Consider the following 17,712-nt stretch of genomic DNA (forward strand, 5'->3'; position numbering starts at 1 on the left):
AGACCCCGCCCTCTCCCCCCAAAAGTTCTCCGCCCCTTGATTGGTCCCTTGTGATTGGTCCCTCCTTGCCTCCCTCCTCGTTGGTCGCTGCCCTTCCCCGGCTTCTGTTGCCTTTTCGCGTGCCTTATCCCACCACTAGGCGCCTCCCACCCTGTCTGCCGCCTGCCGACTCTTCCCGCCTGCCGAACTCTTCATCGCGTCACCTAGCCCGGCCGCCTTGACTCTTCAGCATCACCGTCCAGCCAGCGCAACGCCTCCTCAACGGTCCTCTCGCTCAGTACCTCGAGCCTGGCCTGTGCGGCAGTCATCTCCTCGGGGACCCGGTTGCCCACCAAGTCTCTGTCCCGCACCTTGGACACGAGCATGATGCCGTCTAGAGTTCGGCAGCGCGATAGCTGCACGTACAGGCCGTACGGGTCGCACTGCGAGGGCACCACCGTTCCATCCATCTTCGTCGTCCGTGTCCTCGCAGCTCGAGGGCCACGCGCTCCAGCGTTTTGCCCTGCACCTTGTAGTCCGTGCACGCGAACGCTGCTGCGCACGGCAAACCCTTTCGGCTGACGTCGTTGCGTTGCCACGGCCTTTTTCGCTGGCACTGTATCTTAACGGTCATGGGTGTCAACAAGATCGTGCCCGGCGGCATCCCGACGAAGTGGAGATATCTCGTCGTCTCCGATTCGAGAATGATCCCCGCCGGCGGCCCGAAGTGGATCGTCATATCGGCCGAGATCCGATGCCCCGGGTACGCCTTGTCGACAATGACCTCCACCGCCGAGTAGCTCGCGCCGTTCACTAGCTTCAGCCCCTGGTGGGTGTTGTGGTTCACGACGATGGGCATCCCGGCCACGAACATGAAGACGGCCGGCACCGGGATCGCGCTATCGTCGCCCTGGTTGAGTATCATGATCGCCTCTTCCTCCGTCGGCAGCTCCTCCTTCCACTTGTGCTCGGAGATGAAAATGCGCATCGTCGACCGCTGCTGGACCCGGAACGCCAGGCTCGCCTCCATGTTCAGGTTCCACCGATTCCTATTGAGCGGCGTCACCACGGTGATGCCCGTCTCCCAAGGGATCCGCCTTCCTCCCGGTAGCACCTTGAGTTGAGGAGGTTTAGATCCGTCCGATCCTGCACGCCTAGACGGATCCGCTTCAGCAGCCTCTGCAGCTCCGGGTCGCCGGCGGCGCGCATCTGCTCGTCCAGCATGACGACCGTCGTGAACCTCTTCCACAGTGCGTGCGCTTTGTCGTGCTGGTGACGCTGCTCGGCCTTGAACGAGTTGTCTACGTCCCACGAGATGGCCGCGCTAGGCAGGACGATCGACCTCTCTTGACCGGCCGGAACTGCTGAAAATCTCCGCAGAAGAGGACGATGGGGATCCCCGAAATCTTGCCGCGATCCGCGAAGCCGGCGAAGCCGCTCGTTCACGGCGTGCAGCGTCCGCGCCCCGAGCATGCTCACCTCGTCGATGACGAGCACATCCTTCTCCTGCCAATCCATTCGAGACTGGCCGTGGATGAACCGCTCCGCCTGTTTCGGCAGCCGCACCGTCAAGGTCTTTGACCATGTTCGCGCCCCCGCCCTTGGTCTTTAGTGAACCCGCAGGCGGAGTGGATCGTGATGCCGTTGATCCGCGCCGCCGCAGTCCCCGACGTCGCCGTGATCAGCAGACGATTCGAAAGGCTCTTTTACTGAACAGCTCGACGAGTGCCTCGATGATTCGCGACTTGCCGGTACCGCCCTCGCCACCGACGAACTGGCGCAGCTGGCAGGCATCGCCCCGTCGGTCTGCTGCATCAAATCGAGCTGGCGGCATATTATCAGAAAAGCGATGGACTGCCTCTTGTTCAGCGTCAGCCGTGTTGCCAACACCTTGCCCGCCGCGAGGAAGGAGGTTGATGGGCCAAACTGAACGTCCATTCCCGCCCCTGCGTCGATAGCGGTCTCGTCGGAGTCGGCCATCGTCATTTCGACCTCGTCCTCCCGAAACCGGTCATCACCCTTCGCAACGCTGCGCGGCGATCGCTTTCCCAGGCGGCGGGCGTGCTTTGTATCCCTTGATCATCCTCTCCTCTCCTTCGAGGCACTTACCTGCTGCGACTTGATAGCCTTGACCTGATCCTGCGGCGGTAGTGCGGCCCCGGGAAATACCCGCCCTGGCATGCTTTACCGCCTCTCCCTCGTTCGATCAGCGCCGTGGCCTCGAGCTCGGCCGTCGAGCGCAGCGCCGATTGCTGAAACCGACAGAGCTGCTGTATCATTGCCATGAGCTCCGGCGACTTGGCCGTCACCTGATTCGCTCCACTGCACCTCGGACGACGTCGATGAGCCGCGTTGCGTCTCCGATGCTGTTGGGCTGATATGTCGCTGCAGACTCCGCGCCCGCCTCGCCTGCTCCACCCTCCTCGACGTGTGCGACCGTCGGGTCGCCATCGCCGGACGAGGCTGCCCATTGCTTGGCGTCGCGTTTTGCGTCTTCGGCGGATCGTCGAAGCAGCTGCACGTTGTCGACCAGACATGATATTCTCGGGGCCATAGCGTCTCGAGCCCGCGCCCAGATGCTGTTGATCTCACCTGTTCCTTCGCCCAGGAAGGACTCCCACGGCACGAACAGCGCAAGATGCTGCACGGCTGCCCTTCAGGGGGTGGGTTAGCCTCTCCGATAATGCCCGCTGACAGAGCAGTTGCCATACACACCTCCGGTAGCACGACTCGTCATCGTAGGTGAAGTCCTTGCTCAGGTAGCCGTCGAGGCAGACGGTAGCGTGCTTGCCCGGCCGCCTGAGCACCTGAACCCAGCGTCGTCCCGGCGCCCATCCATCCTCGAAAGACATCTCCCCGCCGCCCAGCTCTCGTCGTTGCCGATGCGTTTCAGTCTGACGATCGATATGTAGTCATACAGGCATAGGCCTTTCAGCAGCTCTCCCGGTGCTGGTACGCCTCGACGTGGGAGATTCTCAGGCCTTCTTCTTCGACGACGACCGACTCATCCAAGGTGTCATCCGTAGCCGCAGCGCCACTGGCTTCTCGGAGATGCCGCCATCGCCGAAAGACTTCCCAGTACAGCAGAGAACAGTTCAGGTACGCCCACGCGCTGCTGTCGGTGAACTCGGCCGGATATCCGAGAAGGTGAGCGACGACCTCGACCTGTGATAGCGGACGCTCCGTGAACACGCGGTTCGCCACTCTCATCAGGAACTGTCGCGTCCTGTTCCCTTGACAGGGTCATCGGTGGCAGCGTCTCCGCCACCGTCCCGCCCTCCGTTGGCCGTGCCATCACCTGTTGAGGCGGCCAGGAGCTCGGCCGCGGCCGCCACACGCTTCCACACCGGGTCCTCCACCTTGGTCGCGTAGTTCGTGACATAATAGATGAGGGCCATTGTCTTGCGCTGCGTCGCAATGAAGGAAATATCATGGTTGTGCCGGAGCCCGACAGCAATAGCCTCGTTCCATCGATTGACCATGCTGTGTGTCCTCCGGATCTGCAGCACCCCGTCTGCCGTGAGGGCGGTCTTGTCGACTAACCTCCATGGCGCCTTGAACCGGCAGAGGTCCCCTTCCGCCCTCCTTTGCCCAAGGAATACTTCACACAGGTCGGGCTATGCGTGTGCACCTGCGTCGCGCCGGCACAGAAGTTGGCCTCCTCGATAAACGCGGCCGAGAACTGCGCGGCGTTGTCCAGCAGGAACCAATACCGCCCGTCACAGATCGCTCCGCTTGCACGGCGCAAAAACTTTCCTGGTCCAGATCCTGCCTTGCACGTCAACCCGGCCCCACTTGGCCATCAGAAGAGTACTTCAGGCTCCCGGTGGCACATCTTAGGTAGGCATTCTTACCTCTGAGAAGACGCTATCGATGTATCGGACGATTCGCTCGCGATACGCCGCCTGATCCTCCCGTGGATGTCGGCAAGCATCGAGCTGAGATGCGCGTTCCCGTGCAGCCAGAGCAAGCCGTGAACATGAAGCGCCCTCGTTCGTTCGTCTCCACGGCGCCATAGTACTTGCCGATGCGCCCGAATACCGACTCTTCACCGACCTTCACGTAATGATCGAAGAATAGCTTCATCTCGCGGTGGAAGAACACGGCCGAGCTCATGGGATCCGATATCGCCAGCCGTGCCCGCTTATACGCATCCCCAAGGCCTTCTAAGAACTCCTCGGCCGCGTCGGGATCGCGTGTGCGGTATGCCGCCAGTCGCAGCTTCACCGGGTTCGTAATGTCGTTCGGGTTGATGGTGAACCAGATGGCCGGCACGCCATATCCGACGATGAGCGACTGGATTTTCCGCCGCATATTGAGACGGACCTCTCGACATGGGCTGCCGGTGGCCGTAAAGCGAGAGGCTCCTGAGAAGCTCCTTCACGTCACCATCGGTCGTCTTACCCGAGCTCTCCAACTCGACCCTCGCCGCCGCTAGCCTTTCTGTGGTCATCGAACGCACGATGCGCTCTACCTTGCGGAAGTTCTTCCTCCCCACACTCAACATGCTGACCCGGCGGTTCCTCGACCGCACCCCCATGTTGAAGACGAGAAATGCGAAGATGTGGTGCAGTGCAAATCGACCACCATGGCGCCGGAGCACGATCTCGGCCCACGCCTGAAGGTTCAAGCTTCGAGACGATACGGGGTCTCCCGCGGCCGCCTCTGCCTCGACAGCCCTGCCTCGCAAGTTGGCCGTGACCTTCCCCGCGTCGACCATGGTCTCTTCAACCAGCCTTGGTCCCCCAACGCCAAATGGGAACAGGGTCGGGAACGTCCTGGCAAAGAAGGACGCCTCAAAGGAATCGGTAAACTCACCCCCCCGCGAAACCCGGATGTATGGCTCACAACCACCGTCGCCACGCCCCCGAACCCCCCCGGCTAGGGACCCGACCCACGCTCTGGCCCGCACGGCCGTCGTCGGCACCTTCACCAACAGCGTCACAGGCAAACTGCAGCTTCTCCACGTCCGCGACGTCTGGCGGTCCGTCGAGCGCGAACATGCCAGAAGACGTCACCTCGTTGATCGCTGGAACGTTCTGGTCGGGGCAGGCGTCACTTCCATCGCGAACCGCGCCTTCTCCGTTGGGCCCGTGACCTTCACCCTGGCCGCCGGCTTCTTGTCCTTGGTTGAGCAGGGCGAAGAGCTCCTCGATCTCCACCGGCCCCTCCTCGTCCACGGCGCGTTCCGTGGGCGGCACAACGTGCGCCGTCCGCGCTTTCTCCCACCCAGACGGCTCGTTCCGCTCCATACGATCGCACACCGACGACGGTACCCCGTGTATCGAGTCTCCCAGCTCTCCATCTCCGCCGCGTCGATCTCGATCTCGGCGTAGTGGGGTTGTTCCGCTTCAGCCAGACAAGGGCCCTCTCGACCACCCGCCGCCTCACCGACAAGAGACTCGACAGGTCGCTCGGTGCCGGCTTCTCCGCGCCCTGCCACGAGATTTGGATCTCGTCCAGTGCTTGCAAAGGGGTGCGGGAGCACTTTGGTGGCCAGCTCCTGCACATTGTTCGGAAACACCGTGATGTGGCCCTGACATGCCTCGGATACTTCACGCTCTGCCTCTGCCCGCCCGGAATGCTATATCTCGTGACAAACCCGTAACATGAGTTCAGCGAGATGAGCTTCTCTTCGACCGGCGTCAGTCCCTTGAGCTCATCGGGGAACATGTGCTCGCAGCCAAGGCGACTGTGAAGGTGGATCGCCGGCGACAGGCTCCTGCGCGCCAGGCATCGGCCACACTCGGCGCACACCGACACGGACTCGCCCTCAGGAAAGCAACTCCGGCATGAAAATGGTGAGCGGCCGCCCTTTGGTACGCAACTTGACAGCCAATGATCCCATGTAATCTCCCTCAACTCTCCTCTCGTACACTTGCGGTAGCACACCATGCAGGTCCGTATCGGCAACGTGCTCGCATCGTGGAACGCCTGATAGAAGTCTCGCACCGTCGACACCTTCCTCTCGAGCGGTATTGGCGTGCACCACGTCTGATCGTTAGACAATCTCTCCTTCAAGGCAAAGTCTTCCTCCAAAAGCGCAGCACACTCGCCAGGTCTTCGGCCTGCAGCTCCGTCTCCTATGCCTTCCGATTCCACTTCGGACCTGTTTTATCGGGCGCCCATCCCGGCTAGGAAGACGGGCTCTCTTCTCCGCCTCCGGGACTGCCTCTGTCCGCGCAGCGAGCCGTCCGCTGCCTCTGCTGCGCCATCGTCCACACCCACCTGTGCCCTTGGCCGCCGAACCGGTCCCCGACGGAGCTTGGGCAAACCCCATGCAATCGATGCTGCAAATTGCGCCGTTCGTCTTTGGTCTTGGAAAGTCGTATCCTTGGGCTGGATAGGTCGGAGCGTCGGTCCCTTTTCGAACGAACACCCGGGACACCGCCGGTCGCCGCCTTATCTCCCTGCCCGTCACCTTCAGGACCCTCTCCTGGGGCAAAACGGCCGATGAAGGGGTGGACTGTTAGAGCCCACTGCCCCCTGGTCTCCACGTTCTGTAGGCAACACGAACCTCGGAAGCGGACTCGGTGACTGACGTTGCGCGGAATTTCCGCTGCTGACCAAATTACGGGACTTCCGTGCTCTGCTTGACCGCAAACCGCCTCGCGGCGGTCTTCTCGGCAGTGACTTTGCGATCGCCTCTGCATGCTTTCTCCATGCGGTTTCTTCGACCGCAGACTGCTTAGGCTGAATCAGCCGGAACGTTAATGCTTCATTCGCCACTGATCTGTATCTCCCGAACCGCCCCAACCTTGTCTCCCGTGCTCCGTGCCCCTCTCGGAGTTGCCCTGTATCATCTCCGCACCCCGAAACAGGCACTCCCCGTTCCTACCTCTTCTCCATCCTCGACTGACAACGAACAGGCTCCACGGTGAGCGGCCGCCTCGCCTAGCTTCCTGCAGGACTGTCCGCCATGCTACTGCCTCCTCGACGTCGACTAGCGTGGATTGGCAACAGGCTAGAAAGTTTTGGCTCCGGAGCACTTCCACTTGGATAATCTCGCTTCTTGGCGTACACTATTTCTTTCCGAGTGGGAAGCTTCCTAACGATCACTACTCTCATGGCCGTGGCGTTTCTTCCTTATAATGCTTGCCTATGGTACCGAAGCGATGCAATACTACTACCCCTTTGTAATCCCCCATTTACCCTCCCTATGTGCGTCCACCGTCCCGGCCCTCGGCTGGTCTCCACGTGCGACCTGCTACCCCAGCTTTGCCAAAGGCGGCCCTTCCATCGCCGTGCTCTCTTTGCGCACTCCAGCGAATCCCTGGCTACTGCCGACCTCCGGCACATGGGGTGGCCGCGCCACCCGCCCGCCGCACACTTCCAACCATACTCTCCGGCCCTTCCAACGCCGTCCCACCCACCTTGCGCATCAGTTGCTCCATCAATATCTGCCACTCCACCTCGTCGAGCAACAGCCAAAAGGCTGCCGGCGATAACATGTCCACGGTGTCCCTCGTGCAACCGGACTACCCGGCTAGGTTTGCTCCCTCGCCACCACCAACGTCGCATCAACGGCCTTCATGCTAAAGCGACAGCCAGGATCCCCCTGCCTGTCCTCTTGTAGTCACTAGCCACCGGAGTTTCGACTTGCAAACCCTCTTGGAGAGTTCTCGTGACCAACTCGCATCCTCCTCCTCAGGTCGTCCCCTATATCCGACTTCACCGTGTCCCAATAGTGGACTCGACACGGTCGGCACCCGCCTCGCTCAGCCGCACGCAATGCCCATCCAACTACCGACGACCGTCAAAAGGGACCCTGCAATACTACCATAACCTCTTTCTTTCCTTCACTCTCATTCGTTATTGTCGCCTTTGCTATCTACTCCATGCAACGATGACACCGAAGGGTACTGCTGGACTTTCTTTCTCCGCAGACTTACCCACACTAACCTTACTGTTCGCCGACCTCCAACTTCTCGCGACATAGTCATCACCCCTACTCAACTTCCAACCCCCGGCTCCCTACTTCACTCACGACCATAGAACCAGATGGTCGAGACTGTTCAAGAACCTCGCCAGCTCATTCCCGCATACCCCCGCTTCTGATCTATCACCTAGGTAGCATTCTCTGACTCTTAAGTCTCCCCGACCCTAGCCGCGAGCCCTCTTCGAGCAGCAAGAAAACCTGCTTTATAGGATGCCCACCTCCACTCTGCGTAACCCCTCATTTACACTTCCACGGTGACTACATCTGCCATGTTCTCACGATGTCGGCCTCCCAGCTCAACGTCGATACCTCGTCCTCCCGCGGCAACCTCTTGACAGCCAGAAAATGCTGGCGCCGACATGTCCATGATGGCCTTTGTCCAGCCCGGCTGCCCGGCTAGGTTCGCCTACCAGAATGAGCATCGTGTCAAAGGGCTCAACGCAGAAACCCTAGCGAGGGTCTTCCTTCCCACGCCCTCATGGCTGTCGACTCCGGAGTATGCAGCAATCCGGTCAGATACTGGCAATCCATCAACCTGCATCTTCTTCAGCCTTAATATTTCCATATACAACCAACAGATAATCTCCTCGGAATGGACCGAGCAATGGTTCTTCATGGTCGGCCGTGTTCATCCCTTTGCCCTGACGTGGGAAATCGAGCGACGTGATGGCTTGGAGTCGGACGATGATAACATCACAGAATACACCGTCCCCGCGCTTATAGTCCGCGATCACAGCTACCAACCGTGAGTCTATGCTCCAAATCTCTGTCGCCACTGCCCTCCTGACGATATCCATAGAATTGTCACTCGCACCTCAGCTCGGTGGATACTTTCCCAACGATACAACCCATTGTCTCCTTCACGGGACCTGTCATCGGCTCCGGCCGCGACCTCCTGCATGGAAACTCGGCTGCGGCCCTTGACGACACCCAGCTGAGCTGCTGCGGCTTTGTCCAGCTCTCCACCTTTATTTGTCCTGGGATTCCCGGCAAACCCCTTCAAGGGCTTTCACCCCTTCCAAGTTTTCGTCATCTTCCCCATTCACGCTAATCCTTGGACCTCCCTATGCAAGAAGATGACCGAGAGGCGCGACAGCCAGTTCCAGTCGAACACTCTCTTCACCTGTACGGGCAAAATCGCCGGCTTACTGGATCACCAGATCATGAAACATGCCCCGGCTTTCGACCAAGACTATATCTTCATCGTCGTCCCCGACACGTGGACTTTCCACGACAAGGCCATGTCCGACCAGGCTTCTGCAACACAACTACTGCCGACGACACCCAAGAGCGCGGTCGGCAATCCTCGGACTATAGCGTTGCGTTGGCCAGGTTTACCTCTACGAAGAAACCCAAGGCCGCCCAAAGCCCCGCCTCCCCCACGCCGCATGCTTCTGGCCCAGTCGATCCCCTTATGCTGGCATCAAGTCGGTCATTGCCCGATCCCTACCAAACCCCAACCAAGAGACCGCGACTTTCTCCCGAAACTTCCACCATAATCACCGACTGTGACGGTCAAGACTCCCAAATCCGATACCTCCTCCTTTCTGTCCCCGGAAGACCCGCAGAGTCAGAGACGGACACCGAACAGGTCAATCACCAAGACACATCCGCCTCTGGCTCTATCAGACCTCCCGCGTCGATATCTTCCCGACCACTGCGCGCCCGACGTCCGCCCAAGAATATTCTCTAAACTTTAAAGCATCAAACGAAACAATACAACATGACAACATGTCTCATCATCCTCAAAATCAACTGCCAAAGGCTCGAATAGCACATTCTCTTCTCTTCTTGTTCTCCCTTTCATGAAGACGATCAAGTCAAAACTTCCCAATATACTCCTTATTCTGTTTATACCTACGACTTATACCGGTAGCACATGTAAATTTTCCGAGCCTTCCACTCGCCCAGACGTGCATTACCCACTCATCTCTCTTCAACCCTGCCGTCTCTCCACGCCCTTTGAGTTTGCGCCTTTTAAACAAAATCTCCCTCCAGCGGCCTAGCCTGCCTCCCCGACGCTCTGTCTCGGTTTCACTCACGATAATGCTCTACGTCTCTCGCCGTGTCTCGTATCTCGACCTCACTCTTCTTCCTGTCTCCAATCTACTGTCGCCAACTCTCTCTCTCTCTTCTGTAGCCAACTCTTCTCCGGTTCTCTTGTCGCCAAATTTCGTTCCGAAAGGCTTCTTTGCGCGAGCCGCGGCTGGCGAGCCTTCCTCTCGTTGTTCTTGTTATTCTTCGCTATCTAGACCATGCTGTGAGGTTTGATAGGTTGTGTGCGTGTCGGGTAAACGTTGTTCCCTGCTGACGCACGTGATACCCTCCTGCGATGTGCGCTCTATCGTACAAATGATCAGACACTGTCGGTGGACCAGGGTAGCCCTGTTAGGGAGGGACCCGGAGAAGGGATTCCTGGCCCATGTAGCAGGAACGCATGAGGACTTCCTGAGTAAGGAAGGCAACCCCTTTATGCGTGGGCACAGCCACGTATGCGTGGGTAGAGCCCATTACTCAGGAGGTCCCCAGAAGTCCCTAAGACCTCCTGTATAAATAGCCCCTTCAGACTGCCCCTTTAGACATAGAACATGCATCTTGAACCTTCGTGTGTGACCTCCTTCTTATTCCGATGTGTATTGGCATAACGTTCCACCAACAGGCTTTTATAACTTCCCTCCGGTTAAGCCAGCTCGTAATGGGCGGCACAGTCTTGCTGCAGAAGTTCGTCAAGTTGCCACTGCATTGCTCGCGTAGGTTGTAGATATTGACCCCAATATCCGACACGGGAGAAACGAGGGCCTTATTGCAGTTCCCAAAGGCTTTAGAACAAGTAGCTGCGTCCTCAGTGTCGTAACATGATTGGATCTGGTCTCGACATTTTGGCTCCGCGTCTTTCATGGCCTGGCACACGGTCTCGTTAACGACTGCCGGAACACCACCCTCGCCGCAGGCCATAGGTCGATAAGATTGAAATTGCACCAAGGAATCGGTTATTCCATCTCCAATTATAGCGCTCTTGACGTTCATGTTTCGGTCTTCATGGGAGAGCATCTCGGCAGCGATGGCAGGAACAAAGTGACCCGAGTACGAACTCCCTGCGACATAGAAGTCTTGCTTGGCGTACTCTGGAAACCGCTGGAAGAAAAGCTTCATAGCCGCGTAGACATCCTTTGCAGCAGCCTCCGTAGAATTCACTCGCTGACGACTGCGCGAGAATCCTGCATTCACCGGCGAATCGAGGAAGATCATGGATGCGCGGCTATTCCGGGAAAAAGGATTGGGAACGACCTCGAGCTTCTCATTGATCCTGGCTGGACCCAACTGCTGGAAGAGGCCGAGCATAGAGGAACACCCAGGACCTCCTTCGACCCAGAGGATCACAGGGTCCTTGACGGGATTGTTACGAGACTCGAAGAACCCTGCCCGTGACAATTGCCATGAAGATCAGTTACTGCTATGATCAGGGGTTCCAGCCTAGTGCGCTGTGAGTAACTCACAATAGAAGAGATGCTTGTCCTGCCCCTCATCATCAAGGTAGCCACTGAACTGCTTGACTTTGTCGACACCCAGCGGCGAGGTGTCAACTGTTTTTGCCCTTGGCTGAGAATTTGGAGGCTTGCCGCTTGGATTTATCTGCTGGACGTCGGATTCATTGACTACAGACTCATGACGGACTTGGAGCTCGCAGGCGCTCTTCTTGTTGGACTGGTAGCGTGCTGGCTGGGAGCCGGTCCCCAGAGCACAATTTCTTAGGGAAAAGACCAACAAGGCAAAGTTCAAGACAAGGGCAGATATGGAAGCTCGCATGGTGTCCGAGAAAATCGATGCCTAATAACACGGGAAGTCAGGATCGCACGGTTCGGTTAACGAGGGCCAGATGTAAGGGGCTACGCCCCGATGTGTAGATCTGGCATGGCCAGACTAGTCACGTGCGAGCGCCACGGACACGACTCCTAAAGGGAGCGATGTAGACACGTCTCCCCTTTACACTCTTTGTAGCTCAATTTACATCAATTACGCCCAGCACCTGTGCCAACAGTGCTGACCCCGTAACACCAGAGAAGGGGTTGTCGAGCCACAACGCACAGTGCGATCAAGGATCGATGACTGGTGAAAGGCAGAGATATAGGCAAACGGAGTTTATTAGGCGACGAAGGAAGTAGCTAATATATTCTTCATAAATCTAGGTAGGGGAGATGCCTTAAATTCTATATTCGCCTTATATCCCATAGCAGGGGAGAATGTTAGAAACGGTCGGGGCCACTTCTCTTGAGACCAGTTTCTGCAATCAGTTTGAAACTAGAGACTTCGCAGAGCCGCCTCAGACCTTCGCCGTTTCACGTGGAGTCTCAATCTCTATTGCCCCACCCTCCAACCTTACTCTGGCAATCTCAATGACAAGTTCATGAATCATTTCTGATCAGAAGCCAGAATGGCGCGTGAAAAAGCGCGAAGTCGGCGCGCTGGGACAAGACTAATGACGAGCGACGAGACGGTCGTTGCTTCGATCGGCTCAACGGGATGCCCTTCGGTCGCCGATCATGTGAACAGGCAGGTAGTGAGGGGTATCTCACGGAGGGTGAGCAAAGCAGGCAAATCAGGAACTGAAAGAACCAGCGCTCATCATAAATCAATCAAATCAACTTTGGCCCCAAAGTTGATTTGATTGACAGGCTTCCAGTCCAAATTGATTGATTTGATTTGATTGACTCCTCCCAATCAATTGTATGGGCGACCTGTACACCCGGTATACGAGGGTCTTTCGCCGTCTCCCAAGACTCAATTCCCTCCCCAGCTCCCCAGCTGCACCCCACCATGTCGAACCCAATTCTTCAGACAATGAACTTGCTCCAGCGTATCGGCCCGCATGGCGAGCCTTTGTGATGTTAGCGTCAACTTGGCCAGGCTGAACTGCCTCTCGCAGTCAGTTGCCATCGCCGGAATGGCAAAGACGTCCAAGGCAAAGCTGCTTAATGCCGGGAAAGTTTGCTTATGGTCTCTCCACCACTGGATCGGCTCTTGTGTGTCTTCCGGCTCAAGACGGAGGTACTTGTCCAACTCGCTGACACTGCCGCTCGTTGCAAATGCCTTTTTCGTTCTGCTGTTAATCCACTGCGTATAGGTAGTGATCGTCCTCCTTGCCCGTTCCCATTGAGGCAGGCTTCGACTGTTCCTTATCATTCTGTTGGTGTGAAGGAAGATTATGCATGTCTCACTTATGAAAATGTACAACTAGCCAAAGTGAGAGCCTTCCTTACGAAGCTCTTTCTTTCCCCTTTCTCTCCTTGTAGACAATCACTTTGTCCAAGCCGCACTCGACCTCGTTCGTGCCTTGTACCGTCACAGTTGGTTCGTCTGATACCACCGCGCAAAGTAGTCCTTCATGCCCACCTTTGCATCACGAACCCAGGCTAATTGTTCCTCAGTCACCCAAGCAGCCTCCAACCAGCTGATGCCAAATCTCGGATGAAGAATAACTGCTGCCGCAAACAAGGGAGACTCTCCGAGCTTATTGTAATACTCGTCCAGCTTCTTCCAGCCGTTGTTGATAGATGCCCGGAAATACGCTCGATGATCTGCGGGTAACGAGCTCTCCTGGGAGATCTCATGCGACGGTGGCTTATCAAGCGAGTCATATTCGGTCCGGGAATGCTCTGGCAAGGCAGCTACCGTAAATCTTGACGTTTGACTTCGCTGTTGAAACATATATATCTCGTCATCAAAGCGATCAGGGTGGCGACGGGCACGGGTCGGCCGGCTTTCCAATTCCCTCAGACCAATCGGCTCAAGATCGTCTGGATTCGTCTCCCTTATTGTCTCGGTTGTTACCTCGTTGTAAAAGCCTTTCCAGTCCTCGAAATGTTCGAGGCGTCTGAAAATATAGAGGCTTAAGGATCTCGTTGACCTCGCCAAGAACGCGCCAATCCTCGTTGGATAAGATAAAATACTTCGAACACCCGTTAAGTTGCCAATGCATGGGGCTTAACGGCTGAATATCCAGCCCGAAGGGTGAACATCGTATACCTGCAATTCGACTTTCATAGGAGGAGAGCCCCTAGAACCCCCTTCCGCCTGCAGCGGCCAACAGCTGTTTGAACCGCTTCCTGGCTGGCCTATCCCAACTATATACCCTATATTGAACCTCCCCCTTCCCTGGAGCTTGTAGGAAGACGACGTTTAGTCACGGTAGAGTGGTGGATATAGTGGATCGGTCAGCTGTTGAGCCTGACGCCGTTGTTGGTCGGCGAGGCGCATCTTCATCCCTGTCTCATAGTTAGCCATGAATGCAATACGTAGGAAACGCAGGCGTATAATCTTCCGTCGGCGTGTGGTTATAGAGGCTCTGACGATCGAAAGGCGCCTCAAGGAGTAAGCCTTGCAGCGACGTAACCCGTGAGACAGCGACATAACTAATGCCGGCCTGGAAGTCGCGTGTAGCGAGATCAGTGACTATTTGATCCTTCGTCAGGCTCTGGCATTTGTGAACAGTGATAGCAAATGCCACCATCAGGGGAAACTGCGTGCGAGCGCAGGTCTCGTTGCCCACTAGGAAATCACCCCTGACTGGAAGGATGGGTACGATTTTCCTGCCCTCGTTAGTTGTCAGATACGGCGGTCCATCGTAGCTATCGAAATCCACCATAATAATGGCTGGAGGGTCTTCCCATGGATTGGCGCCTGCATTCCAGGCGACATCGTATATAGTGCCCTGGGCGCCGTTAACTAGGCCAGCTGGCTGCCATAGATTAATCGTGAGCATTACCCTGGCGCCCTTAGCAACAGGGAACTTGTTGGATAGATTGCCAGCATTGTCGCTTGGTGCCTGCCCCGCGCCCTTGCCCTGATTATTTGCCTCCACCTGGATTGCCGGGGCGTTGAGGTGCACCATATGCTCGTGGCTGTATTCGTTGACCCGGGCCTTTGTAGAATACACTCGCAAAGCGGTCCTGAAGCTGTCAACCTCGCTCTGCGTTAGCCTGGCCTGTACCCGACTACTAAGGAGGTTCCAGGATGGGATAGATAACTTGACTTCACGCAGTTCCTGCAACGCCTGACGGAACTGGGCCTGATCATCACCAGCCTGGCGCTGTACCGTGGTTAGGAACACGGTACGGTCAAATAACCGGTAGGCCACCTGCCCTCTCCTTTCCAGCGAAGACAGGTTAGTGCTAGTCGAATACAGGGGCTTCTGCCGGACTGGTGGTAACTGGAAGAAATCGCCCACAAGCAAGACGCTCACACCACCAAAGAACTCGAGGCCACGCTGTGGAAAGGCCTGCCGCAGACGGGAATCGACCCGCGCGAGCTGCTCAAGCCCCAACATGCTCTTTTCATCGATAACGATGTATTTGACGTGCCGTAGGCGGGATTGAAGGGCGGCTGCGTCGGCTGGGGAAAGGTCGGTAAAAGTACCCCCTACTGGAAGGCGTAGCAACGAATGAATGGTGCTTCCCTGTATCTGGTTACTCGCAACGCCTGTTGGCGCCACGCGGCAAATAGGGCTAAGATTCGGTAGGGCGGCTGCCTGAAGATGGGAAGAAAGCACCTTGATAAGGAATGACTTGCCTGTACCGCCACCACCATCAACGTGGAGAAGGATTTGAGTAGGATTTTGGGCCTGGAAGTGACCCATGAATGTGTCATACACTAGCCGTTGTTGTGGATTCAGCGAATTACGCCAGTGAGGGCCAAGGACCTCGACATCGTTAGCCATAGGGTGGCTAGCGATAAGGTCTTTCCAGTAGCCGTCTCGAAGATCCGAATATGTACCCACATGCCGTGTCCAGTCGTAATTGACGTCGATGTCGCGGCGGCCAAGTAGGTCAAGACCTTGCTGGGTAGGGGGGTTGTCAGGTAACAGGGCGGCGAGGCGGATCCAGTCTTCATCATCAAACTCCTCCTCCACGGGCAGAGTTTCGTATTCATCCTCTTGAGGCTGTAATCGAGCCTCTTTTGGGCGGCCATAATGGTCATCACCATGACTGTGGTGCTGCCAACAATAGGAAAAGGCCTTGGCGTAAGAATGAAACCGCTGGCCGTCAAATGCGAGGAGCTCATCGAACCAGCGATGTGGGTGGTTCAACGTTAACTTTACGCGGCAGTACTCTGGCCATTGTTGACCTTCTGGGTCAGCTTGATAGCGAGGAAAGTAGACCAATACACGAGGCCTGCCGTTAACGTTGCTTGGCTGCCATTGTTTCCACGTGAAAGGATCCCTAGATCGGAAATTCCAGTATTTGAGAAATGAAACGTAGGGCAGGTCCTCTAGGGCTTCGGGGCGTCGACAGTACTTTTCATAAGCATTGGGGGCCTCGTCAACCTCATCACCGTCAATCCGTAGAGAGCGGGAATGCCTGTCAGGATGACGGCAGTCAACGTATAGGCAGGTTCGTGAACCCTCCTGTAATGGCAGGCCAAGGAGCAAGTGGCTAACCTCCTGCTTCAAGCTTGGAGTAGTCTCGCTCAGCGACTAACTGATTTTGTCACGAATAGTAGGGCCAAATAGGCATAAAGTTAGTATTTCAGAATCGTCATGTCCTTCTCAATTTTTCCTTGTTCCGACTGCTCTCCTTCTGTTTCTTCCTTCCTTCCTCGCCTTTTTATTCACGGCCATAAACTCGATCTTCTCCGTCTGCCTCACACCTCCGTCAATCGTCGGGGGTGGCTGCGCCCCACTTTTTCCTAGGACACCGTCCCTGACGGCCGGTTCTGAAGCGAACAGGTGCCAGACGCAGATCGGCAACATCCGAAAGGCCATAGAGAGCGACATGAGAAAGAGTCAGAGGCAGGAGACTTGGAAATGCGCAGCGGTCGTGACAGACGCTCGAAACCCCGACCGGATCAAAATTTTATGCAGAGACCAAACCGAGTTGAAGCAGGTCAAGGAAGCAGCGCAGAAGACGGTAACTTCGGGAGCCAGGGTACTGAGAGATCAGCTTTACCCTGTCAAAGTCGACAACACCAAGCGTACCGCAGTGCTGGACGCCGAAGGCAACGTTCTGCCGGGCGCAGCTGAGGCGCTCGGAGCCGAGAATTACGTCACGATTGCCAAGATCACCTGGCTTAGCAACAGAGAGAAAGCCAAAGCGTACGGGTCAGGTGATCTATGTCACTAAAGAGAGTGACGCGCAAAGACTTCTGGACGGCGTGTGGTTCGATGTTGCGGGAGAGTCCGCCTGCACCAATGTTCTTGAACGCCGCGTAGGACCGATTCAGTGCTTCAACTGTCAAGAGATGGGACACAAGGCGTTTTCATGCAAGAAGCCGCAAAGATGTGGCAGATGCGCGAAAGCAGAACATCACCACAGAGAATGCAAGGAGACAGTGCCAAAGTGCGTGCCCTGCGGTGGACCACACGAATCGTACAGCCGGAACTGTCGGGCGCGGAACCCTGGGGATGAGACGCAGGCAGCGTCTGGCCCTTCGGGCTAAGCAGCGGAAACCGCGCTTCAGCTGCTGAAGGTAGGACGCTGAACACTTGGAGAAATTGGCCTTCAAGCAGGCCTGTCACGGAGCGAGTAGCGGCGAGGTTGGTGTAGCGTATGCTGACCCGTGGGGCTTAAGGTGTTATGCATTAATGTATTGAAATGTCAGTAGCTTTTACGTCTAGGCCCTATAGGAGAAATCCTCCGGGTGAAATACACATACATACATCTGTAGCGTATGCTGACCCGTGGGGCTTAAGGTGTTACGCATTAATGTATTGAAATGTCAGTAGCTTTTACGTCTAGGCCCTATAGGAGAAATCCTCCGGGTGAAATACACATACATCAGCTGACTGTCTCAGCCGGCGC

General features: G+C 56.6%; 3 protein-coding genes across 3 annotated transcripts; 1 reads left to right on the top strand and 2 right to left on the bottom strand.

Annotated features, from left to right (window-relative positions):
- Positions 1-203: 203 nt before the first annotated feature.
- HRG_08858 (PIF1 protein) lies at positions 204-5,231 on the bottom strand (the record flags this gene model as incomplete). Its single annotated transcript, XM_044867329.1, has 14 exons — positions 204-373; positions 424-595; positions 650-1,028; positions 1,094-1,527; positions 1,747-2,008; positions 2,089-2,249; positions 2,315-2,633; positions 2,695-2,786; positions 2,980-3,212; positions 3,278-3,564; positions 3,611-3,747; positions 4,021-4,275; positions 4,442-4,757; positions 4,828-5,231. The coding sequence occupies 14 exons, from the start codon at positions 5,229-5,231 to the stop codon at positions 204-206; spliced, it is 3,621 nt and encodes a 1,206-aa protein (XP_044717350.1).
- A 5,367-nt stretch (positions 5,232-10,598) lies between these two features.
- HRG_08859 (serine carboxypeptidase domain-containing protein) lies at positions 10,599-11,725 on the bottom strand (the record flags this gene model as incomplete). The annotated part of the gene is made up of 3 exons (XM_044867330.1): positions 10,599-10,631; positions 10,688-11,337; positions 11,416-11,725. 3 exons carry the CDS (start codon positions 11,723-11,725, stop codon positions 10,599-10,601), a joined length of 993 nt encoding a protein of 330 aa, XP_044717351.1.
- Positions 11,726-16,686: 4,961 nt separating this feature from the next.
- HRG_08860 (reverse transcriptase) lies at positions 16,687-17,350 on the top strand (the record flags this gene model as incomplete). The annotated part of the gene is made up of 2 exons (XM_044867331.1): positions 16,687-17,006; positions 17,053-17,350. The coding sequence occupies 2 exons, from the start codon at positions 16,687-16,689 to the stop codon at positions 17,348-17,350; spliced, it is 618 nt and encodes a 205-aa protein (XP_044717352.1).
- Between the last annotated feature and the right edge of the window lie 362 nt (positions 17,351-17,712).

The sequence above is a fragment of the Hirsutella rhossiliensis genome (assembly GCF_020360975.1).
Source record: "Hirsutella rhossiliensis strain HR02 chromosome Unknown scaffold00011, whole genome shotgun sequence".
In the NCBI taxonomy this organism is placed as follows: Eukaryota; Fungi; Ascomycota; class Sordariomycetes; order Hypocreales; family Ophiocordycipitaceae; genus Hirsutella; species Hirsutella rhossiliensis.